Source organism: Sus scrofa, chromosome 13 (assembly GCF_054392235.1).
Source record: "Sus scrofa isolate SSC_HxYL_T2T_F1_AM1 chromosome 13, Sscrofa_HxYL_maternal_Yorkshire_Landrace_v2.0, whole genome shotgun sequence".
In the NCBI taxonomy this organism is placed as follows: Eukaryota; Metazoa; Chordata; class Mammalia; order Artiodactyla; family Suidae; genus Sus; species Sus scrofa.
Window position 1 is genome coordinate 55,069,358 of NC_139395.1, and position 25,080 is coordinate 55,094,437.

Genomic DNA, 25,080 nt, shown 5'->3' on the forward strand with positions numbered 1-25,080 from the left:
AAATTTGACAGACACTCTAAACCAGCTATAATGGAAAAAATAAAAATCACTATAAAATAAAAAAAAGCTACCAGAATTAAATGAGATGATGAATGGAAGAGTGTTTGGCATTGTGCCTGGCATACATAAGTGTTCCTTAAGTATTAGCTAAGACCAATACTCATTAATATTATTAATACGTATTATACTCAGTATTATTATTGATACATATTAATATATCATATGCTTTATTCACATTCTATAGATACTATTCCTTGACCATGTTGAAGAGTTTGATTGAGGTAGCTAGATAATTTATTCTTAAGCATTTTGGTTGTAACTTTTTTCCATTTTTTTCCTTCATTAATCCATAATGCTTTATTTTGGTATCTTAATTCTGGGATATAAGCCTCTCAGGGCTGTTGCTGCTTTTGCCAGATCCCATTTAGCAAGGTTTTGGAGCTGAAGGTTTTGGAATTTGAAGTGAACAGAGGGTTTAGGGTAATGGCCAGCTACTCACCGAATGAGGAGGAGCAGGTCCAGGTAGGCTGTTCTAACCACATCTATTTGGGCACCAGATAGGAAGCCATCGTGGAGAAAGTCACCCGTGTTAGTCAGTATGCCGTGTAAGGCATAGAGATCACAGAGGCGTTTGAGCACCTGCTTAATTGCTGGTTCACTTTCCAATGTCTCCAGAGCTTCTGTAAAAATCTTCACAGTGACATAGTAGCAGTGTGCCTACAAAGATGCAAAGATGCATTAGCCTCTGATTTCTGACTCTGGAAGTCATCCTGGAAGCTTGGCAAGACTGCTGGAATAAGCTTGCTGTGGCCATGTGTTTCCCAGCAGGCTGACAAGCAGCCTGCTTTTCTCCTAGGTCACTGCATCTGACTGAGCCTATTTGACGGTGTATATTTGTGTGTATGCATGCTGGGGGCTAGTGGGTTCTGGAACTTGGCCCTTAGTTTCTTCATTTTGCTTAGGGCAGTTTCAAGGAGGTTTGAAAGTAAAGAGTTACCCTTGTGACTCAGCTGGTTTAGGACCTGAGGTTGTTTCCATGAGGATATGGGTTCCATCCTTGGCCTTGCTCAGTGGGTTAAGGATCCAGCGTTGCCACAAACTGCAGCATAGGTCACAGATGTGGCTCAGATCTGGTGTTGCATTGGCCTGCAGTCTGATTCGACCCCTAGCCCAGCAACTTGCATATGTTGCAGGTACAGCAGTTAAGAAAAAAAAAGTAGGGAGAATGAATACAGGAGTATTGGACATTGGCCTATGGACTGTGGAGGACAGCACTACTTTTCTCAAGAAAACCACCATTTATTGTCTGCTATGTTCAAGGCAGGGGTGTGTGTGTTTATGTGTGCCCGTCTGTGCATTAGAGAAAGTAGGGGTTCAAGATGTACACGAAATTTATCCCAGCCAGAATGTAAACTGCTTGAGGTCAGCTGTTTAGTCCATATGCAACAGTCCAGATTTGCTGATGGTTAAAATAATACTTTGATACTGGTTGGTAAGTGATCACTGCCTTCACCTGATAAGAACCACCTCTGCAGGCTCCAGCCAGCCTCCTTCCCCAGGATGGCCCCTCCTCCACAAGCCCAATGGTGCCCCATCCTGCAGGAGGCTTTCAGGATCCTGCTTCCCTTAGGCTTGAAATCCTTTCTGATTGGTCGTTACCCCTGCCCTACTGGTTAGTAAGCCCCTCTCCCAAAGACAAATGCACATTATTTTTATCTAGTAGGATATACAAGTTCTCTGGGAGAAGAGAGAAAATGAGAGTATATAAAACAGGCTTCAGATTTTTTTTTTTTTTGTCATTTTAGGGCTGCACCTGCAGATGGAAGTTCCCAGGCTAGGGGTCAAATCGGAGCTGCAGCTGCCAGCCTACATCACAGCCACAGCAATGCGGGATCCAAGCCTTGTCTGGGACCTACATTGCAGCTCATAGCAACACCTGATCCTTAACACAGTGAGCGAGGCCAGGGTTTGAACCTGCATCCTCTTGGATACTAGTGGCGCCCATTACCGCTGAGCCACAAGGGGAACTCCTCAGATTTTTATGTGCATACAGATTACCTGGGGATTTTGGCAAAACACAGATTGCGGGTAGCTCCCTGGTAGTGCCTACTCTGCTGGTAGTGACTTGAAGTAGCAAGAGTGTCTCAGGGGATCAAAGGAGTTTACTCAGGACTGCAGGGAATGGAGGAAAGGTTATTCGAGGGACTAGATGGGCACAGGGCTATATTTCAGGAGGCTACAGTAGTTTCATGGGTGAGGTGAGGTGATAACAGGGAGCTGTGGAAGTTAGGGTGGACTGGCCATTGGGCCCCAGGTCAATGAGGGGCTGGGGTTTTATTCTGTGGGGGTCAGGGAGCCACCAAAGTCTTCAACAGGCTAGTGACTTGATGAGGTTTCTCACTTGGAGAGGAACTGCCTTTCCCAGGGAGGCCTCCTGAGGGTGCTAACAGTGCCACTTTGCTACCTAGACCTGGGGTGCCTGCAGCCATGCTTGGTTTGCAACATTTGGATGTGGAAAATGAACACATGTGCCCTGCTGCCCCTGCTGGGTCAGACAGCCCTTGATGCTCAAACTGGACCCAGTTTGGCAAAGCTGGAGACCCTCGCTTTTTTCACTTAGGCCCTCTTTTCCTGTTCTCATCCGAGAGCCACATCCTTAAATTCTTAGGGCCCTCGATTGAAAGGTGGAGTGATGGAGAGCTGCCCAAGGGCCCAGGCCTCTGCCTTACATAGCAGGAGAGAGGTGGTCTCCTCCTCTGGGGAAAGGCTGAGACAAACTTCGGCACCATGCTCTGAACATGGTGAATTTTATTTACTTTGTGCGTTGGTTTCAGTCTTGCCTCCTGTCTAACTTGGGAGTGGCTAAGATGTATAGCATTTACCTGCTAGGTGCCTCTTTAAGTTTTTTCTTTTTATGACTGCACCTGTGGTATGTGGTAGTTTCCGGGCCAGAGGTTGAATCACAATTGCAGCTGCTGGCCTATGCCATAGCAACACTGAATCTGAGGTGCATCAACTTGCAGCAATTCCGGATCTCTAACCCACTGAGCAAAGCCCGGGATCTGACCTGCATGCTCATGGAGACATTGTCAGGTCCTTAAACCACTAAGCTACAATGGGAACTCCCTCTTTAAGTTTTTTATGTATTAACTCACTTAATCCTCACAATAATCCTACAAAGTAGGTACTCTTATTAGCTCCATTTTGCAGATGAGGAGTCTGAAGCATTGAGAAATTTAAGTTCCTTGCCCAAGGTCACTTGCTGGTAAGTTGTAGCACTGAGGTCCAAACAAGGGTCGTTGCCTCTCAGTTAAGAGTTTGTACTGTTAACTGCTACCCTGCATTGCCAAAGAAACAGGAGACTGAGGCTAGGTTATAATGGGCTGGGACCAGAACTTAGGCCATGGTTCTCTCTCTCTCTCTCTCTGTTTTGTCTTTTGAGGGCCACACCTGTGGTATATGGAGGTTCCCAGGCTAGGGGTCTAATCAGAGCTGCAGCTGCCAGCCTACACCACAGCCACAGCCACGCCAGATCCAAGCTTTGTCTGCGACCTACACTACAGTTTACGGCAACGCTGGATCCTTAACCCACTGAGCAAGGCCAGGGATCGAACCCGCAACCTCATGGTTCCAAGTTGGATTCGTTTCCGCTGCACCACGACGGGAACTCCAGTTCTCTCCTTTTTGTACACCCCTCTGCCACTGTTCCCCCTCCCTCTTGTTGTTGCTATCCCTCTCCCTGCACATTTATGGTTTCCAGATGGGACCCAGTTGGGTATTTGAGGTTTCTGTAGAGGTGATGGCCTTCCAGAGCTAAAAGCCCAGGAAATGCAGATTTCCATGCCCATTATGACTTTGGAGACTCAGCTTGGGCACCACCTTAACAGTAAGTCACTCATCCTTAAAACAGATTATGTTACTCTTCTTCACGGGTCATGTGCATTAAATGAGGTAACCCTGGGAAGCAGTGTCTTGGTGCATTTGAAGGCAGGAAATAGGTTTGGAAAGTAGGTGAAAAATGGGTGGTCATGGTTCCTTTTTTGGATATCTGGTAAGAACACAACCTTGTCACCCTCTTCTATGTTGATAGGACATTTAATACAGCAGTGAGTGCCTCTAGTGGACAGAGCAGAATGTAGGGTGGCAAAGTTAATACCAGCACCAGCCGATGTAATGGAGGTGGAAGGTCACCAGGTGGCGCTCATGCACAGCCTGCCTGACCAGCCCTACCCCACAAGGGCTACTGCAGCAAAATAGGTCTGGGCTTTCCTGTTTTAAGGCTGCCATTTTCTGGGCCTGATGCCTGAGGCTGGAAGTGATCACTTTGATTTTCCAGCTGTAGGTAGGGCCAGAGTCCCAGCTGCCTAAGCTAAACCTCAGGAGTCATTCTTACTTCTTTCCTACTCCATTGCTCTTTCAAACCTGTCCCTTGCCTCTGCTCCCTTAATGTCTCTGCATCTCCCCACTTCTCTCAGTGTCCTCTGGCAGGTTCATAGTCTGGATCACCCTCAGCCCATGCCTAGACTGCTGCTGCCTTGCTCCAAACTGGTCCCTAGCCTCCAGCCTCCAGTACTTTCCTCCCCCTGCAGCCCGTATAATCCTTCTGGAATGAAATCTGTCACTTTGCTCCTCTGGTACAAACCCTGCAAAGGCTTCCCACTGCCATGAAAAGAAAACGCAAACTTGTCACAGTGGTGCAGAAGGTCCCATCTTTCCTTGCCCATCTTTCCTCCCCCTCTACCCTCCTTCCTGTCCTTGTTTGTTGTCTTCCTTTAAGTCCTTCTTGGAGGGATGTGCATTTCCTCCCAAAGCACTATGACTTTTCTTGCTGCCTCCTTTTGCACCTGATATTTCCTTTGTTGGGAAACCTTCCTCTCCAAAGCCACAGCCCCACCTGGCTAATTGCAGCTCATCCTTGCATTCTTGGCCTATATGCCACTTCTGGGAAGGCTTTCTGACTCCTCAAACTGGGTAGACTTGCACCTGCTCTGCGATCTTGTGGTGGCTTGTGTTTCCCTGTCACAGTGCTTCCTTAATCGTAGCTGTGTATGGGCCCCGTTGAGCCCCTAACCTAGCCTGATGCCTGGTGTTGAATGGGTGCTCAAGTATTTGCTGACTGACTTTGAATTATGCACAAACACAAAACATAGTGGAAATTGAATCAGACATCTAAGGATTGCCTGTGGGGCTAAGGGGAGACTTGACCTGCTTTTCTATCTGGGAGGAAATATTTGAACAACCTGAAGGAAATCCAATAACACTGCCTCATTACATTTTTTCCCTAAGAGCTGCCAGCAAGATTGCTTTGGAGTTAAGTCCTTTAATTAAAATACCCTGGGCTAAAGCCTTGAAAGTGAAAAGAGGGCAGCCACTGAGCAGGGCTAGGGAATAATGGCAGAGCTCAGATTTTCTCAGCAGGGCAACCTGCTGGGGAAACAAAATGGGTTCCTTTTAGCTCTAGCTGATGGGCATCTCACCTTAGCAGCCTGCAGATGTCTGAGGGTGGTCTGGTTCCATGCCTCCTGCCTGTCAACCCCGGATTGCATCAGAGTCTGTAAATGATGCACTGAGTCCTTTATGAGCCTGAAAGCAAAAAAAAAAAAAATGTTCTTTTTCTTGACTGGGTAGGGGAAGAGATTGATGGCATTTGGCCCCAGGCTGCCTGGGGTTCTACAGAGGTAGAAATAGTTCACCTTTATTGACCATTTGATTGCTTTACAAAGCTAAATACTTGATATACAACATTTCTTTAACTCTTTTTAAGGACAAGCATTCCCAATTTGTAGTGGGGAAAATTGAGTTCTATAGAGGTTAATTAACTGGTTGAGGATCACACAACTAGTAAGGAATAGAGCGGTTCCTAACTTCCCAGCATGAAGCCTGGGGGTCCTGGGCCAGGGGCCATCCCGTCTTTGTAATGCAGACTCCATCCTCTTATCTGTGTTTTCAGGACATTCATTTGACTGACTTCCTATAGCTGAGCAAGGAGAGTGATTTTTCTCTAAAGGCTAGTGAAGCCTGTCGGTCACCTAGTCTGGTCCAAGTTCTACCTAAGGGACCTTAGAAGAGAAGAAACCAACTTTTGTTCTCCAAAACACAAAATTAGTTATTTGCCATCTGTTAACCTTTACTCATTTATTTGCTATTCCCTGCCCACCCACTTGTGACCCTTGGAATTTGTTTGCAAAACAACCTGTTTAAGTAATACTTTGCTTTGTTACAGAATAAATAAGCTCATGTGACTACATTCTGAGCAAAAAGCAATATACAGCTGTCCCATCCCTTGGTATCTGTGGTGGGGTGGTGGTGGGGATTGATTCCAGGACCCCTGCAGATACTAAAATCACGATGCTCAAGTCCTCCTATGAAACAGTGTGGTATTGTTGGCACAGGTTCTGCAGCCGTGGATGCGGAAGGCCAACTGTGATGGCATTTTAATTACCCAGAGGGCCTTACTGTGTCTGCCCCATGACTCCAACCAAAATGTTATTTCTTTGAGGCCTGGAATTTTTTTTTTTTTTTTTTTGCTTTTTAGGGCCGCACCTGAAGCATATGGAAGTTCCCAGGCTAGGGGTCGAATCAGAGCTACAGCTGCCAACCTATGCCATAGCCACAGCCACAGCAATGTGGGGTCTGAGCCATGTCTGTGACCTACACCACAACTCACGGCAGTACCAGATCCTTAACCCACCGAACAGGGCCAGGGATTGAACTTGCATCCTCATGAATACTAGTTGGGCTCATTACCACTGAGCCACAGTGGGAACTCTGAGGCCTAGGCTTTTATCAGACAGGTTACTGATAGATCATTAGGGCCTAGCAGATTATAGGTACTTAGTAAATATTTGTGGAAAAAATAAATGAATGTCCCAAGTTGCTTGTGATCTTGAAATACTAACCATTCCTGAAACCACAAGTTGGGATTTAAGACCTCTTACTATACTGAAACTCTTTTTTCCAGGTTGTTTTTGGTGTTTTAGTTGGGGAGAGGCTCAGAAGGTTTCCTTTCTAGGTAGTTAAATATATCCATCTTTTCCATGATGGTGTCTGTATTTGGCTACTACCTCTCTTTATTCCTAGCCCCTGGCATGTTTGGACATTCCTGACCTGCAGTTAAGTGTCTGACGATATTTGTTAGTTGACAGAATGGAGGAATCCTAGATCTCGTTTGTGTTCCCTAGAGCCTACTAGGCCCTGGAAATAAATGTATTCTATCCCTTGATTTGGTCATATCTTTGAAAATTATTTTTAGATTATGAGACATTTCAAATATGGGAGTACAATTGTGCTTTTGTATCCAGTTTCTGCATCTTCAAATTTAATGAACCAAGGATCAAAAATATTTGGGGTGAAATTCCAGAAAGTTCCCAAAAAAATCAAAACTAGAATTTGCTGCAAATTAGCATCTATTTACATGTCATTTGCATTGTATTCACAACTATTTACATAATATTTACATATTGCTAGATATCATAAGTAATCTAGAGGTGATTTATGGGAGTCCCAGCTGTGATGCTGTGGATTAAGAATCCGACTGCAGTGGCTTGGGTTGCTGCAGAGGTTTGTGTTCAATTTCTGGCCTGGCACAGTGGGTTAAAAGATGGGGCATTGCTGCAGCTGCAGCATAGGTCACAGCTGTGACTCAGATTCAATCTCTGGCCTGGGAACTTCCATATTGCCGCAGGTGCAGCCATAAAAAAAAAGTTTTTGGAGGATGTGCATAGATATATGCAAATACTTATGCATGATATTACAAATATGTAAACATCCATTTTTTTAGAAGATAATTGAGCATCCTGGGATTTCGGTACCCACAGGGGTCCAGGAACCAATCCCCTGTGAATACAGAGGGGATGACTGTATTGCTTTATTTATTGGTATTTATATACTGCTACATTTGTAGTCTTTACATATGGTTACATTTTTTTTGTATTGCAAACCATAGTAAGACCTAAAGATTAAAAAAAATTCCTTGCACTGGCTAGACAGGTGATGGCTTCCTGCTTTCCTGACCAGGGAAAGTGATAGTGGTCCATGGCTGATGGGTGTGATTTCTCCTTCTCTCTGCCCCTGGTGGCAGGATTTGAGAGGAGGAAGTTGAGGATCGGGTGATTTGCAGAAGAGCATCCACGAATGCCCACCCAGCCAATCCCAAAGACCCAAGTAGGAAGGAACCTGCCCCCAGGTGGGGTGGCTGCTTCTCAAATCCGGCTCACCTGACTGCCACGTGTGCCCAGGCCGTGGTGTAGAGCTCTGGGTGGAGGAAGTCAGCTGCCATTTGGGCTGGGCACCTAGCCAGGTCAGGTGCAATCAGGTATGCAACAGACTCAGGGATAGACCTCTGTGATGTGGAGCCTGCAGACTCCTGAGCCTGCAGGTAGTTCTTCACCAGAAACCTGGGGGACAGGGGGACAGGAAGGTGAGCAGGTGGGGACCTTTCCTTGTGAGACAGCCCAGCACCCCTCTCTCCCAGCATCATGCACTCCTATGCTCCCTGTGGGAGGCTCTTTCCCGGGTCCCTACTGATGGCCACTGCTCACTCCAAAGCCAGAGTGCATCCCCAGGCTGTAGTTGCTTTCACAGTGAAATGAGGCTGGAGCTGTGGAGCCGGGCAGACACTCTCGGATCCTGAACATAAACCTTTTTGATATCTAAGCAAATAGAACCTTCTCTCTTGGTTAGGATCTTGTGATTTGGGGATTTATGATGAATTGTACAGTGACTGAAGAAATACTTTTAGCTGAGAAAAGGAAAGATGCAAGATTGAGAACAGGAATGGGAGAATTACAGGTGACTCTTAGTTTCTTCCTCGTGATAAGCCATTGGTTTTAGGCTGTGGGTCAGACAATGTTGGATTCCCATGCAGCTCCACAGAGACCTATGTGACACTGCAGAGGGGACGTTACTTCCCTCAGCCTCCGTATCTCCATCTCTAGATGAGGATGACAGTCACCTGATGGGGGGGGGGGCCTATGAAAACGGAATGAGATAGTATTTGCAGAGCAGTTGGCACAGTGCAGGGCATAGAGTATCTAATACATGATATAGATGTATATTTTTAAAAATTTCGAAGAAACGTTATAGAGCAGATTTGCTAGTAAGCCCATTCTCCCTACATGGAGATGTATTTGCCCTGTCTAGTCACCTGAGAACACCTGCACGTGAAAGGCCTTTTCAGCCACGAGATGCACTGACCTAAGAGAGGGAGAAAGGAACGCCTGTTGGGAGGAGGGGGAATCAGCCATTCCTCTGTGCATTTTAGGTTGGAGCCTCCTGGTACAGACCCTGTGCCAAACCTGGGGACACTGCAGCCAACAGGGCAGGTGGACCCCCTGCCCTCAAGGAGCTCCCCATCACACAAAAAGAGACGCTTTCAGATTGTGATGCCTGCTCCAAAGGAAGCCCAGCAGTGTTGAATGGGAGGGTCGGATGTTGCCACTCTAGACAGAGTGGTCAGGGAGGGCATCTGAAGGAGGTGTCATTTTAGCTGAGACCTGCAGGATGAGAAGGAGCCTGCTGTATTACAGTAGCCTGGAGGTGGAGAGGAGCGAACGTGCAGGCCCCGTGTGGGAAAGAAGAAAAGTGCGGCTGGCAGAGGTCAGCAGAGGCAGGAGGCTGTGAGAGGTGGCGAGGGTGGCAGGGGCCAGGTCCTAAGGTCCTTGCAGGCCACAGTACGGAGGGGTACTTTCCCGTGAGCTATGGAAAGCCATTGAATTTCAAGCACAGGAAAGATGTGATCTTGTGTAGGCTTTGAAAAGATGCCTCCGGCTGCCTGTGGAGAAGGGACTGAAGTGGGGCAGAGTGGAGGCGGCAGAGCAGTGAGGAGGCTGATGCTGTTGTCCGAGTGAGAGGGAATGGCTGCCTGGCTGTGTGAATCTGGGGAGAAGTGGATGGACTGGAGGCATATTTTGGGAGTTGGGCAGTCTCCAAATGGCAGTCACCAAAGTCTACTCTCTCTGTGACCACAGATGGTGCTTCAACATGAGCAGAAACTTGATGAGGTCCCCGGGGGCTGGGCAAGGGCCTGGGCCTTACCTGGCCGTCTGCAGGTAGAGCACAGTGTTCTCACCCTCATAAGTGCAGGAGGCTGTCACTTTGCTGACCAGGAAGGGCAGGCCGCTCAACTTCGAATAGCCGTGACCACCGCAGGCCCTGCGGCACACCTCAGCCCCCTGGGTGCAGAAATCCGACACCATGGCCTTCATACCTGCGCTCAGTGCATGAAGCTGCGAGAACAGAAAGGGGGTCAGGCGACACAAGGGTGCTCTTTAATTAGAACCATGCTTATGACGCCCAGAGCGCCCACTGTGTGCTGAGCACAGCTCTGTGAGGTCAGAACTATTTCCTGAGCTTACAACTTTATTATAAATGAGAAGACTGAGACTCAGGTTATGTGACTCATCTAGGGCCCTACAAAGAGGCAGTGTCACTGTCGGGGCAGTGAGCACAAAACAAAACTGTCCAGGCCAGTGTCTCCAGGACTGTGGGAAGAGAGTGCTTCTGGGATTGGCCTTACCCTCATCCAGGAGCTATGGGTTTTGCTGACAAGCAGAGGCCTTGGAGAGCTGCCCTGAGAGGACTGCAGGTCCACCATCAACCCACTGTTCTGGGTTGTAGGAGGGACTGCTGGGCAGCAGACCTGGTTTGAGTTTTTAGTTCTTGAAAGCCCTTACCCATCTTTCAGATGTTCAAGTCCTGGGGAGGAAGGTCATATGTCTTGACCTCTCTGTGCTTCACTTACCTCATTTGTAAGGTGGGTGTACAAATGGTGCCTGCTGTACAGTTGGAAGGCTTAAGAAGTAGTGCTTAGCAAGCGCAGGCCTAGACAGCCTCTGTCTTAGTGTATTTGTATAGCCATAGTGCTTGATCTGAGAACCTCGGGGCCAAATGTGTTTTGGAATCAGAATATTTTTGAATTTTAGAAAGATAAAGCAGGGCACTTAAGGTAGATTACGTATACTACCCCTAGAGGAGTGCAGGCTAGCCTTGGCAATCTAGCATATTAATATTTCTGCTGCAAAATATATTTACACTCAGTGGGATAAATGAGGTTAATTCAGGTCAAACTATGCCACCAAATGAGTTCTAAACAGCTTTGGGTTTTCAGAGCTTTTCGGGTTTCAGAGACACACCAGGGATTGTGTGCTTGATTCTACACTCTATGTGTGATTATTTCTTCTAACGTGTTTGGATCTTCCTGGGGGCCAGATGGGGGTGGATGTATATGTCAGGGTACAGTTCCCAGGGCAGCCTGGGGGCGGGGTGCTGGGAGGTTGGAAGTCTGGGGAGGAGGAAAGTGGAAAGAGCCCATGGGGGCAGGACCAGGACTGCCTCCGAGGAGGAGGACAATTTCAGCCATGCTCCCAGCTCCTGCCCCCTTGGACAGCAGGTACCTCAGGCAGAAGGCTGAAGTCTCGGCCCAAAATGGAACTGTAGGAGCGATGCAAGAATGCCTGGAGGCTCTTTGCCACGAAATGGAATGCATAGGCCATGGCCAGCTGAGGGAAGAGTTTTTGCTGCTGCGTCTGGTAGTCCAGGATTTTGGCCTCTGGATTGCTGAGGGAAAGAAAAGCAGAAGATGTAGAAGAGGGAGTTCCCGTTGTGGCGCAGTGGTTAACGAATCCGACTAGGAACCATGAGGTTGCGGGTTCGGTCCCTGCCCTTGCTCAGTGGGTTAACGATCCGGCGTTGCCGTGAGCTGTGGTGTAGGTTGCAGACGCGGCTCGGATCCCGCGTTGCTGTGGCTCTGGCGTAGGCCGGTGGCTACAGCTCCGATTCAACCCCTAGCCTGGGAACCTCCATATGCCGCGGGAGCGGCCCAAGAAATAGCAACAACAGCAACAACAACAACAAAAGACAAAAGACAAAAAAAATAATAATAATAAAAAAAAAAAAAAAAAAAAAAAAAGAAGATGTAGAAGACTGCTTCCGGAGTTCCCGTCATGACTCAGTAGTAACGAACTCAACTAGTATCCATGAGGATGCAGGTTTGATCCTTGGTCCCGCTCAGTGGGTTAAGGATCCAATGTTGCTGTGGCTGTGGCATTGGCCAGTGTCTGTAGCTCTGATTGGACCCCTAGCCTGGGAACTTCCATATGCCACCACTGTGGCCCTAAAAATTAAAAAAAAAGAGAGAGAGAGAGAGAGAGCGATTGCTACCTGCCACATCTGCCTTGCCATAAAAAGCCTTAAAAACTGACAGTTTTTTATAACTCATTGTGAAACTTGACCTGGACTGACGTGAAGCTAGTATAATCTTAAAATTCCATGTAACATGAATATCCACACATTTCACTGTAGAAATACTGATACGTTTGCTTATGGGTGCTACCCCTTGTGGAGGTTTACAAAAGGATAGTGTGTACTGTATCAGCCCGCTAAAATCTGGAAAATTTTGATTTCTAGCATATCTGGTCTCAAGGTTTTGGGGTGAGGGGTTGTGGCCCTGTACCCCTGATGATTTGAACCTTGACCTTCATGTGCTGTGTACTGGGAAATAGATGGAGCCTAACTAGTAACTGTGAGGATGTGAACATGGGTTTGGTTGAATTATGAGGTAGGGATCGTGCCTGCCTTGTCCTTAGCCGTGTCCTCAGTGCCTGAGACTCTGTTCGGCATGTGGGGCTTGTGGTAACTATTTGTGGGCTGAAATAGAGCCTGAATGTGCTGGAGCCTCCCATGGATGATGGGGAGAAACCTGGGGGGGGGGGTCTCTCCTCTGGGCCAGCAGCCCCTCACCTGGACAGGTACTATTATAACCATCCTTGGGACACTTTTGCAACCCAGAAAACATGGCTACCAAGTAGGACATCATCGGCAGTACGTTCTGCTTAGCAATTGACTCCTAGAGAAGACTCCCTCAGCCTGGGACTCTGAAGCTAGGTTGGCCAAAGGTGCCTTGGGTTTGTCAGGTAAGGGTCCTGGGCTGAGGGCCCCTGGCACACTTCTCTGCATTTCAGCCCTCACACCACCCTGGAAGACTGCTCTCGTCATGCCCATTTTGTAGATGAGGAAGCTGAGGGACAAAGACATAGGGTGGCCAGTCTAAGCTCCCACAGCTAGCAAGTGGCAGAGCTGAGGTGGCACCAAGTCTGCCTGGTGTTAGACCCTCAGTCCATTTTGCATTAGACTCTGGATCCTTGAGCCCATCTTGTGAAACACCACCAGACTCTTGGACCAGATGTTCTCACTCACGCTTCCTTTTACAAGTGAGAAAACTGAGGCCTGAAGAGGGCAGAGGACTTGCCCAGGGTCACACAACAGAGTTGGGGCAAGAACTGCCAGGTTGGGAGTTCTGTTGTGGCTCAGCAGGTTAAGAACCCCACATAGTGTCCATGAGGATGTGGGTTCAATCCCTGGCCTTGCTCAGTGGGTTAAGGGTCCAGTGTTGCCACGAGCTGTGGTGTAGGTGGCAGCTGCAGCTCCGATTAGACCCCTAGCCTGGGAACTTCCATATGCTGTGGGTGTAGCCCTAAAAGGAACAAAACAAGAACTGCCAGGTTGAAGCTTTTCTCTGCAGCGCCAGAGCAGTCAGTTATGCCGTGTCCAGGTCTACCCTCTGTCCCTGTGCTCACACTGTGGCACCATATGTCCAGACCCTGTTTTGCCCCATCCTGGCTGTGTGCCCATTTGGGACATATTTATACTAAAAATTATTTGTTTACCTAAAATTGAAATGTAACTGGCAGTCCTGTATTTTTATTGGCTAAATCTGACAACTGTGTGTGTGTGCACATACACGCGTGTGTACATGTACACACATTAAAACAGAGGGTACAGTCGGCCCTTTGGTGCCATGGAGTGGACAGAGTACTAGCCAGACATAGTCACATACAGTGAGGTGGATCCAGACGTGGACATACCACGGTCAGATGCTGACAGTCACAACCAGACAGAACCAACTTAAGCCATGTATAGTCTGGGGTGACAGCTGGGCTTTTCCAGACACAATCCCTCACACCTGGCAGAACAACTTTGGGAGCCACATTCACCCACAGCTTGGCACCCAGCCAACCCTGATACACTCAGCCAGTTACATACTGGACCCAGTTGGATTTGGCCAGACAGACCAAGTCAGATCTGGTGGTATAGGGCCAAAGACACAGGAGCCTGATGGGGCAGACACTGACAGACATAGATTGGGCCTCCAGCCAGGATGTGAAGGAGCCAGATTGAGACCCCACAGGTGCTATGGGCCGGGTCCAGGTGAATGTGTGTCGGGACGGGGGTTGCATAGCACATGCTCCCAGTACCCCACTCTGAAAGAGGATTGGTGTTGGGGGGGCGGGCACTGTGAGACTGAGGTAATCCTGGCTGTGGTGCATCCTCTGGGCACCCCTTGCCTGGGCCGGAGCTGGCATTGGCGGCGAATGACCGAGTAGCGGATGGCGATGATACAAGCCTTCTGCAGCAGTGGTAGCACCTCGACCATCAGCACCTCCACTCGCACCACCACCATGCTGAAGTAGTTGCTCTTTTCTGTCCCGAGCTTGATGTAGGTGCCATCTGGCAAGACCTGGTGGACCAAGGACAGGCAGTGGGCTGAGCCAGGGCTCCCCAGCCTGCCTCATGCCCAGGACTGAGATCCTTCAGGCCCTGCAGGTACCATAGCCCTCACATGCTTACTCGGAGGAGGCACAGCCACTTGCCAACCAAAATGTGCTGGTGTGGCCACAATGACTGTTAAAACGGGAACAGTGCTGTGCTTGTTGCTAAGTACCCACTGCCCAAGTGCCTTGGTTCACAGCTCCTCTCCTGGGACACCCTGGACCTCCCCACAGTCCACATTGTCATGGTAATGCCTGGCAAGTTGGGGACCTCCAGAACGTCCTCCAGCACTTGGCCGGTGTCTGTTCAGTGATTAGTTGTGTCCAGGCTGTCCTGTAGGCAAATATCCATGTCACCCTCAGCCTATCTCTCTTCTCCTCAGGACTGCCTTGCCACTCTGCCTCATGATTGCTCTGCCACTCCATGAGGTGAGCATTTACCCATGAGGACCCTGAGATTCAGAGAGGCCAAGCGACTTGCCCAAGATCACACAGATCCTAAGCTGGGGTTTTACTCAGGTTCAGGGGACACCAGAGCCTCTCTGGGGAGGGGTGCTCCAAACTCAGCTCTGTAGAGGAAGCCCAGAACCAGCAGCAGCCTGTGGGGGGGCCTCTGTCCCTTCTCTAGGCAGTGCAGGCTTGCCACCTCCCCAAAACCCTCACCTGTGCAAAGCGACTCAGCATGTTCTCCCTGGGAACCCGCACATGGTCCAGTTTCAGGAAACCATTATCCACGTGGTCAAAGTCCATCTTGGGCCCAATGTCTCCAACAGTGATTCCTAAGAAGAGACGGAGGTGGAAACATCCATCAGTCAAGGTCTTGCTGTGTGTTAGGAACCACACACCCATGTTCTAGCTCATCTGATCCTCATAGTGACCTGTGACATTGGGGTTATTGCACCTGTTTGCAGGTGACTAAGCTGAGGTCAAGTGCTGAAACTTACAGACAACCAGCCAAATATGTCCATCTGGTCCCCTCCCTGTCTAAGGGAGATATCCCCCAGTTTCTCCCATCGCCCCCTGGGGCCCCAGGACAAGGTGACCTGGTGGGGTCTCCTGGCAGGGGTCCTAAAGGAAGTAGCATGAGTTACCTGGCAGAGGGCTGTGGTCCTCAAGGCTCCTGATGGGCACAATGAAGGCATGCATGCCCTTCCGGGCTCCTGAGCAGATGAGCTGGGCCTGGACCAGAGCATGGGTGGCTGACCGTCCCACTGAGGGCAGAGAGGTGAGAGGCCCAGCGTAATCCCCCATGTACAGAGTAGGCAGGCTAGCCCTCCCCATCAAGACCAGTCTGTGGGGAGGACACTCCATGAGCCTGGAATGGGGCTTTGTTTGATCTGGGTGTGGGTCAGGGTGAGGATGCGCAAGGGGCCTGGAGGGCAAGCGATGTTTTCCAGGGAGCCACACAGGATGGGCTGTGCAAGGCAAGAGGGACCAGAATGCTCAGAATTTGAGGACTGGATTGGTGTAGGGGTGCCAGGCAGTGGAGGGAGTGGCATCCTGGGCAGTTAAGGGATGCTCAGTCAGGTTACCCTTTGCTTCATATGCCCTGACTCCTCCCTGGAAGTAACTGGAACCATCCAAAGAGTTTTCATGTGAGTGTCTTGCTCTGGAATGCTCTGCATTGGAGGGATTTATGGACAGTAGATGGCTGGAGGTACAGTGGGTTCTGTCTAAATGTCAGGTTTGTTTATTTTTTATTTATTGTGTTTAGGGCTGTACCCAGGGCATATGGAGGTTCCCAGGCTAGGGGTCTGATTGGAGCTGTTTGTGCCAACCTACACTACAGCCAAAGCAACGCCAGATCTTTAACCTACTAGCAAGGCCAGGGATTGAACCCGCGTCCTTATGGATGCTAGTCGGGTTCGTTAGCCTCTGAGCCAAGACGGGAACTCCCCTAAATGTCAGGTTTGTGTACCAACCACCCTCCAACGCTCCCTCCCATGGGGGTAGCGAGGCTCAGGGAGGCTTAGGGAGATCTTGAAGGGACCAGAGCCCTCCACGCACTCTGGTGGCTCGCTCTTTCATGGGCAAAAAAAAGCTTGACAAAGGCTATGGATTTTAAAGAAAACACCCCTGGTGGAGCCTTCTGGGAAAGACTGGCATTTTTAAAAAACTTAGTTCTGCTGTAATCTTCTGACTGAAGTGTGTGCTCTTGAGTAATTTTCTTTGGAATCAAGGAGGCAGGATTTTTACATCAAAGATGCTGGGGTACGTGTGTCAGGATCTGTGGTCAGAACATGGGTCCCACATCACAGGGAGATGTGTGCATCGCTGCTCCAATCCAGCAGATGGGCACCTCTGGGACCTATTAATGACTCACTCTGCCATCAACCTAATCATACTGAATACAGATAACTAGCATCTGCCAGAATCCAGGTGGTACAGCCCCAGTGTTCATGCTTTCTAGTTTTTGCAGGGCAGGTATGCCAAAGTCCCATTTTCTGGATAAGGAAACTGAGACTCGGAGAATCCAGTGATGTGCTCAAGGTCACTGGCCTGGAGGGGCGGAGCCCTGATTTGAGCCCTGCCTGGTTTCAAGGCCGGTGTCTTTTCTCTGTGGGTTTGTTAGCGGTCATAGATTCCCCCTCCCCCACTCCCACATTGCTCTCTTCTCTCACTTTTTTTTTTTTTTTTTGTCTTTTCTAGGGCCGCACCCACAGCATATGGAGGTTCCCAGGTTAGGGGTCTAATTGGAGCCGTAGCCTCCGGCCTACACCACAGCTACAGCAACACAAGATCTGAGCCGTGTTTGCAACCTACACCACAGCTCACAGCAACGCCAGATCCTCAATCCACTCAGCAAGGCCAGCCATTGAACCCTTATGGTTCCTAGTGGGATTCATTAACCACTAAGACATGACGTGGTGAACTCCTTACTTCTCTCACTTCTGTCTCTCTACTTCTTCCCCCTTCTCTCAATCTTTCTCCCCCTCTGCTTGTGTCTAACCTTCCTGTCTCTTTCTGCTTCTGTTGGACTCCTCACATTTGTTGGCTTTTTTTTTTTTTTTTTTTTTTTGCTTTTTTAGGGCCACACCCACGGTATATGGAGGTTCCCAGACTAGGGGTCCAGTCGGAGCCATAGATGCTGGCCTACACCACAGCCATAGCCACAGCAATGCCTGATCTGAGCTGCATCTGTACCTACACCACTCACGGCAACACCAAATCCAGCCGTGTCTGCTACTTGCACCACAGCTCACAGCAAGGCAGGATCCCGGACCCACTGAGTGAGGCCAGGGATTGAACCCACATCCTCATGGATACTAGTCAGATTCGTTTCTGCTGAGCCACAAATGGGAACTCTGTATTTTTTTTTTTTCCATATAAGTGTTCATCTAATGTGTCCTTAAGTGCCACAGATGTGTCCTCAGTGGTGTATTTTTAAATCAGAGGAAGAGAGCCCTGGTAGAACCCCTCTCCTGGGGGTTTGGCAAATCACTGAGGCTCTGCGAAGCAGTGTGACCTCCACCTGGTGGCCACAGAGGGTGATGTGGCATCAGTGGCCTGATTGGAGCTGGGGGCAGGGCTTGAGCCCTTATGGGTATTTGGAGCAGAGGAAGGGAGGGATGTTTTTCTCAGTGACTGTACTCTGTGCACTGGCTGGTGGCAAACGTAATCATTAACCTGAGAGGTGAGAGGAGCTGGGGTTGTGGGAAGTGCCTAGGACTAGGCTGAGTGTGTATGCGTTGGGGGTGGCAGTGTGTGAGTGAGAGAGGCCTTGACCATCAGCCCCCAAGGTTTGGGTCTGTTTCCTCAGCTATTTCAAAGTTCACTCACTGATGAAATTCTTCACATCCCACCTCTTTTACCCAGTAAGAACCTGGGGCTCAGGAAGATGAATTGACTTGCCCAAGGTCACCAGCCTAGAACAGGGACTGAAACAGAGGTCTGTTGGACCTCAAGTTCAGGGCTGTCGTGCAGGCCAGCCTTGTCCTTCTTGATGGCAGATGGGGCTGGGGGATGAATGGGTACTCACGGTCCCCAGGCCACCATTTAATGGCAGTTATTGTTGGGCTGTGGACCACAAACTCCTGGGTGGCTGCATCGTAGGTGGCTTCAGTCTCCAGGCCCTGAAGATAGGTCCCTGGGAATCAAGGATGGGAGTTAGAGGTTGGGCCAGGGTGGGAATCTCATGGGGGGAGCAGTGTCTCAGTGAGCCCGGGGCTCCCAGGCACCAGCCCAGTGTGGAGTAGGGGTAGCTCCCTGCTATCGTCACAGGCGGTTTCTTTCCTTTCACTGGTGGGCTGTGGGGGAAGAGGGGACACATGGCCAACCTATGACAAGGGATCGCCCCACCATTGACTTGCCCCACCACCGGCTCATACAATATATTCCTATAAATTAGAAAAACACCCCCCGGCTTCCTCATAACCCTTAACTGCCACCTGCTGTAACATCTTCATATTAACTGTATAAATCCATGGTTGCCATGATATGAATGGGCCCTGTGGAGTTGTGTAGTACACAACCTGTACACTACTTGCAGCAGCCCCTGCTCACCGTGCCCCAGTTCTGTCTGGGCATATGTTCCAAGGATCTGGAACTTGGCGCAGAGCGGGTCCCACTTGGCAATCTGTTCCTCCGATCCCAGGCTCCTGAGGGTTTTCTGGAAGACTTTGTGTATACCTAAGGCCAGATCTCCAGAAAGACTTCTGTGGGGGAGAGACTCAGTGGTAGGAGAGCCCACTGGAGACAGAGGCCCAGGTACACTTAGGTTGGTAGGGTGGGGTGCCCGCTTTCCTGGTTTCCCAACAAGAGGTATCTTTGTTGGGGAAAATAGCTCCTAGGCTAGGGGGTAGCTAGAAGCTCCTAGCTTCTGGGGGATCCCAGGTGAAGTCCTCTCTGGCAGGGTTTCCCTGGGTGTGAGAACCTTTGAGCATAATGTAATTCGTGACTGTCTTGTGACCAGCCTAGGCGCTGTGCCAACATCTGGATGTAGAATGTCTTCTTAAAGGCGGCTTCATAACGTTCATTCTGGGTCATGAAATAATTATCCTCCAGGCTAAGCTCTGGGTCACTGTGGATGATGCTTTCTGCCAGAGACAGAGAATAGAAGGTTTAGAGTCCTGGGGGAGGTTCCTGTTACCTTCAAATCTTTCCATCCACTTGCTTCATGGACGTGGAAAGGAAGTCAGACCTTACTGTCACTTTTATAGATACAGTGAATGAGGTACAGAGAAAGTGGCAAAGTGACTTGCCCAAGTTTACAAAGCTATGCAGTGAAAGAATAAGGACCAGCATCCAGGTCTTCTGCTACCTAGGACTTTTCTGTCCCTCAAATGGGCTCAGGGATTATTGATATATTAAAGATGCCATCACTATCCAAAGGAGTGAATCTCTAACAGTGGAATTGTGAGAGCACTGTTAGTTATTTGAAAGTGGACTGCTATTGAAGGACTCTTCCAAAAAAAAAAGCATGTAAGTACAAAGCCTCCTCTTACCAACTTTCCTCCGGAGTGCAGTGTTCTGGGCACCTCCATCAAGGATGTTGGTGAGCTGTTCCACATTGAAGGACGGCATGCATCTCTCACTCTCTATGTCAGGGTGCACTTTCCTGCTCCAGGTGTCCCCCAGTGACATTCGGTATGCCAGACGGTCCATTCTAGCCCGGGTCTTCCTTGTGTCTAAGAAGAGATACTTCTGGTCTGGCTGCTCTGAGTCTTGGGCTGTGCTGTGGATCCCTATGTGGGGGGAACTGCCCAGGGCTGAGTGCAGCTAAGGTCTCCTTTGTGGAGGAGCAACTTCCCTTCAGTGCTTGATGCCACCCCACCCAGACACTCCTCCCTGTGAACATTTGCTGTGTACCAGGCACTGTCCATGATCCTATGCAGTAATTGCTCAATAAACAGGAGTTCGGTATGTTTTAGCCAAGATTTGGACAAGGTCTGATAGCAGGACTCATGTTCTGCCACCCCAGCTTGCGTCACGAAGCATTGCTCGGATAACTCCTCACAAAATTGATGAGGGTCGCATGTGAAGAAAATTCATCTTAGGGAGGTTAAGTGTATGGCCTGTTATTGCACAGCTGGAGCTGGCTGGCAGGTGTTGGATAGGGGTCCCACTGCAGAACATGTGCTCTGTCTGTGCTCCAGCCCCACCTAGGGGCTCACTGGGGGACCTGGGATCCCATTTCCCTAAGTTCCAGGTTCATCTGGCCCATTTCTGTGAGCCTTGAGGGGTACTGTGGAGCTGAAGGGAAGAAGTTTGCCCCTTGCCTGTGATTCCACGCCACTCCCCTCCCTGGAGCCTGGGTGTCCCCCAGGGCCTTGGTGGACCCTGCATCTTTCACAGCAAACCCTCAGCTTCTTAGAAGCCCCTGTTCCCCTACAGCAAGGCAAACACCGGGTACTGTTTGTTCTACTTCCTGAGGCTCTCATATTGATTTGTTTCTTCCATTCACTTGGCTACCACCCAGGCCCCTACCACCTCTCACCTGCTGGGCTGAGCTCTTTAACTGTGGTCACGGTGTTTACCTCCCAGCTGGGAGTCTGGTCCTTGGTGGCCACTGGGAAAGAGAGTCCACGCCTTCTGCTATCCGCTATCCCTCACCCCACATGCCCCTTGCCCTGTATCTGTCCACTCCCCGCACCCATGCCCCCTCCCTCTCCTCCTGCCTTTGCCCCTGCTGTCTCTAAGACTCTAAGGAGTCTTCTGATGGCAGTGCCCTCCCCCCACCCCCCCGCAGAACCCGCTGGGTGCTATCAGAGTGGCCTGGAGCCTAACACGAAGAGGTAGGCTGTAACTCTTTCCTGTGGGCAGCCCCTGCTGTGATTCCTATTCTTCACTACAACCCTGCAGATACACTACTGCTATTATAACTAGTTTTTAGAGAGGACAGGAGCCTTGGGAAGGGAGGAAACTTTGTAAGGTCATGCAGCCACATGTGGCAAATGGGATTCATAGTAGGCCTCTATACAGACAGCCCTAAGTGGGTGGCAGGGCCTTGGGGTACTGACAAAGGGCCTGGCACGGCACATTCAAGAAGCTCCCTCCTCTGCCCCTTGGATCCTGGCAAGGCCGGCTAACTTGTCTCCTCTTTCCCTGCCCCACTTCTCCCCGCCTCTTCCACCCTATGCTCCAACTGCTGCTGCCTCTTGGCTGTGCTCCAACATTTAGGCGTCACCCCCTCAGCGCAGGGCCTCGGCCAGGCTCTGTCCTCTGCGGGGAACACTCTTTCCCTGGATGTCCTCATGGCTGCCTCACTTCCTCTGCAAGTCCTTGATCACTGTCACCTTCTCAGTGAGGCTTAGCTGACCATCCTCTTTCAAATCCCAAGCCCCTTCCCTCAGCATTCCCAATCCTCCTCGATCTGCTCTGCTTTTTCTTTTTCGCTGATCGTAACGTACAAGGTCATTTGCTCCTTTATTATGTTTTTGTTTATTGCTGCCTCTCCCTACTTAAACTCCAAGAGGGCCAGGATGTTATGGCCCTGACGCTTACTTAGCACAGGGCGTGGATCACAAGTAGCACATAGGAAACAAGTGTGGAATGAAAGCAAGTAGCTCTCAGAGGCTTTAGGAGTGACCTTAGGAGTGTCCAGTCCCTCTCCGGCCCCTCACTTACCTCGTCCTGAGTCCTGAGTCTGCGTAGCAGGCCTGGCCCAGCCGCACTAACTGCCGGGTTAGGCCTCTCATGGGTGGCCCAGCCCCTTTCTCCTCCCCTAGAGGGGCTGGGCCATTGGATCCTAAAGGTGCTGCTTGGCAGGCTCTCAGCTCCCAGCTATCCGCTGGTTGAGCTCACTGCCTCCACTTGCATGTCTTCCTGCTTCCCTCTGGTGGCTGTGATGCTGCTGGGCACCGAGGCCTCCCTGGGAGACTAAGTGGGGGTGAGGCAGGGAGGGGGGAAGTGGGGTAGAGAGCTTAGCTCGAGGCTGGCTGGGCAGCTTAGTGAGTGCCAGCTCCCCAGCCTCTGTCTTCCCTTCTTTCCTACCTCCTTGGCTCACCTCCCAGAGCCTGGTCCTGGTCAAACGCACATGCTTTCACTCTCGTAAAGTAATGCACAGGTGCGACCTGGGTTCAAATCCTGGAGGTATGATGCTGACTTGCTTCTCTTCTAAGCTTCCCTTCCTTTAACTCACAGGGTATGAAGGAAAAGTCTTGGTTAACTGTAAAGCCCCAAGCATTTGCAACTTTGTGATTTTTTACTGTTTTCTTGGTTCCCCATGAGAGAATTTCTTAATTCCCAGGATTAATGTTTAATAGGAGGATTTCCCATTCTTTGGTGTTGTACAGCTGGTGAGATATTTAAGGGTGAGCATGTGAGGTTTGGATAGAACAGAATGTGCTGGTTTGGTTACTCATCAATATTTATTTATTTGCTTGTTTGATTTTTCATTTATTTTTTCTTTTTTGGCTGCCCTATGGCATGTGGCGTTCCCAGGCCATGGGTCAGAGCTGAGCTGTGGTTGTGACCTATGTGGCAGCTGCAGCACCACCAGATCCTTTAATCCACTGTGCTGGGCTGGGGATGGAACCTGTGTCTTGGGTCTGCAGAGATGCCGCTGATCCTGTTGTGCCACAGCGGGAATGCCAGTATTCATTTTTGAATGTCGGCAGTGATCTCGGCACTGGGGCACAGTAGGAAGCCCAAACCACAGAAAACAAAACTGTACCAGTGCCCTGCCCTTGCAGCTTCCATCCTGGGGTTGAGGGGCTGCTAGGGAGACATAGTTATAGTAGAAATGGGCTGGAAAACCTAGTGAGATATTCACAACCACTTCTAATGAACTTAGAACTTTTTTATTTTTATTTTTTTGGCTGTTTCCTCTCATATTATTTGTTTCAAGTTTTATTTAAATATATTTAATTTACCAGGCTGCGATACTTCTTACTGTACAACAAAGTGACCCAGTCATAAGTGTACACACATCCATTCTCTCTCAGATTCTTTTCCAACATAGATTATCACAGACTGTCAGTAGAGCTCTCTGTGCTATACAGCAGGTCCCTGTTGGCCAATCATTCCATATGCTCAGTGTGCATATGCCAATCCCAAAGCCCCAGTCCATCCTCCCCCCCACCCCCATACCTGTCCCCTATGGTAACCATAAGTTTTTCAAAGTCTGTGAGTCTGTTTCTGTTCTGCAAATAAGTTCATTTGTATCTCTTTTTTAAGATTCCACATAGGGGTGATATCATATAATGTTTGTCTTTCACTCTGTGACTAACTTCACTTAGTATGATAGTTTCTTGGCCCATCCATGTTGCAGCAAATGGCATCACTTCATTCTTTTTTATGGCGGAGTAATATTCCATTGAATATATGTACTACATCTTTATCCATTCCTTGGTCATTGGGCATTTAATTTGCTTCCATGCCTTGGCTATTGTAAATAGTGCTACAGTGAACATTGGCGTACAGATATCTTTTTGCATTATGGTTTTCTCTGGGTATATTCACAGGAGTGGGATTGCTGGATCATGTGATAGTTCTATTTTTAGTTGTTTTTTGTTAGTTTGTTTTTGGTCTTTAGGGCCACACCCACGGCATATGGAAGTTCCCAGGCTAGGGTTGAAACAGAGCTGGAGATGCTGGCTTACACCACAGCCACAGCAATGCCAGATCCAAGTTGTGTCTTCAACGTACGTCGCAGCTCACAGCAATGCCAGATCCTTAACCCCCTGAGCGAGGCCAGGGATTGAACCTGTGTCCTCACGGATACTAGTCAGATTCGTTTCCGATGAGCCACGACAGGAACTCCTTGTTGAGGATTTTTGCATGTATGTTCATTGGTGATACTGGTGTGTAATTTTCTTCTTTGTGGTATCTTTGTCTGGTTTTGGTATCAGGGTCATGGTGGCTTTAGAGAATGAGCTTGGGAGTGTTCCTTCTGCAACTTTTAGGAAAACCTTCAGAAAAATAGATGTTAATTCTGCTCTGAGTGTTTGATACATTTTGCCTGCTAAGCCATCTGGTTCTGGACTTCTGTTTTTTGGAAGTTTTTAAACCACAGTTTCAATTTCAGTACTTGTGATCAGTCTATTCATATTTTCTATTTCTTCCTGGTTCAGTCTTGGAAGGTTGTACCTTTGTATGAATTTTTCCATTTCGTCTACATTGTCCATTTTATTGGCATATAGTTGCTTGTAGTAGTCTGTTATGATCCTTTGCGTTTCTGTAGTATCAGTTGTAGTTTCTCCTTTTTCATTTCTAATTTTTTTGATTTGAGTCCTCTCCCTTTTTTTCTTTTTTCTTTTTCTTTTTCTTTTTTTTTTTTTTGTCTTTTTGTTGTTGTTGTTGTTGTTGCTATTTCTTGGGCCGCTCCCACGGCATATGGAGGTTCCCAGGCTAGGGGTTGAATCGGAGCTATAGCCACCGGCCTACGCCAGAGCCACAGCAACGCGGGATCCGAGCTGCGTCTGCAACCTACACCACAGCTCACGGCAACGCCGGATCGTTAACCCACTGAGCAAGGGCAGGGACCGAACCCGCAACCTCATGTATCCTAGTCGGATTCGTTAACCACTGCGCCACGACGGGAAGTTCCCTTTTTTTCTTGATGATACTGGCTAAAGGTTTATCAATTTTGTTG

At 49.1% G+C, this 25,080-nt stretch overlaps 1 protein-coding gene across 13 annotated transcripts in view; it reads right to left on the reverse strand.

The window, feature by feature from the left end:
• ACOX2 (acyl-CoA oxidase 2) overlaps window positions 1-22,183 on the reverse strand; it is a 33,713-nt gene extending 11,530 nt beyond the window's left edge. For 3 of the 13 annotated variants that reach the window (XR_014823406.1, XR_002337599.2, XM_003132281.6), the window contains exons 1-13: window positions 22,113-22,183; window positions 19,991-20,173; window positions 19,420-19,582; window positions 19,050-19,201; window positions 18,526-18,633; window positions 15,638-15,757; window positions 15,210-15,325; window positions 14,343-14,515; window positions 11,394-11,556; window positions 10,036-10,226; window positions 8,217-8,396; window positions 5,478-5,583; window positions 500-717 (exon numbers count right to left, since the gene is read on the reverse strand). Coding sequence is in view for 5 of the 13 variants with exons in the window: in XM_003132281.6 (XP_003132329.2) it covers window positions 500-717; window positions 5,478-5,583; window positions 8,217-8,396; window positions 10,036-10,226; window positions 11,394-11,556; window positions 14,343-14,515; window positions 15,210-15,325; window positions 15,638-15,757; window positions 18,526-18,633; window positions 19,050-19,201; window positions 19,420-19,582; window positions 19,991-20,150 (1,850 nt within the window). In the remaining 8 variants the exon portion in view is untranslated. Of the gene's footprint in view, window positions 1-499; window positions 718-5,477; window positions 5,584-8,216; window positions 8,397-10,035; window positions 10,227-11,393; window positions 11,581-11,914; window positions 14,516-15,209; window positions 15,326-15,637; window positions 15,758-18,525; window positions 18,634-19,049; window positions 19,202-19,419; window positions 19,583-19,990; window positions 20,174-20,982; window positions 21,055-22,112 lie in introns of all 13 variants that reach the window. The other 10 variants (XR_014823407.1, XM_005669686.4, XR_014823411.1 and 7 more) reach the window with 6 other exon arrangements.
• Between the last annotated feature and the right edge of the window lie 2,897 nt (window positions 22,184-25,080).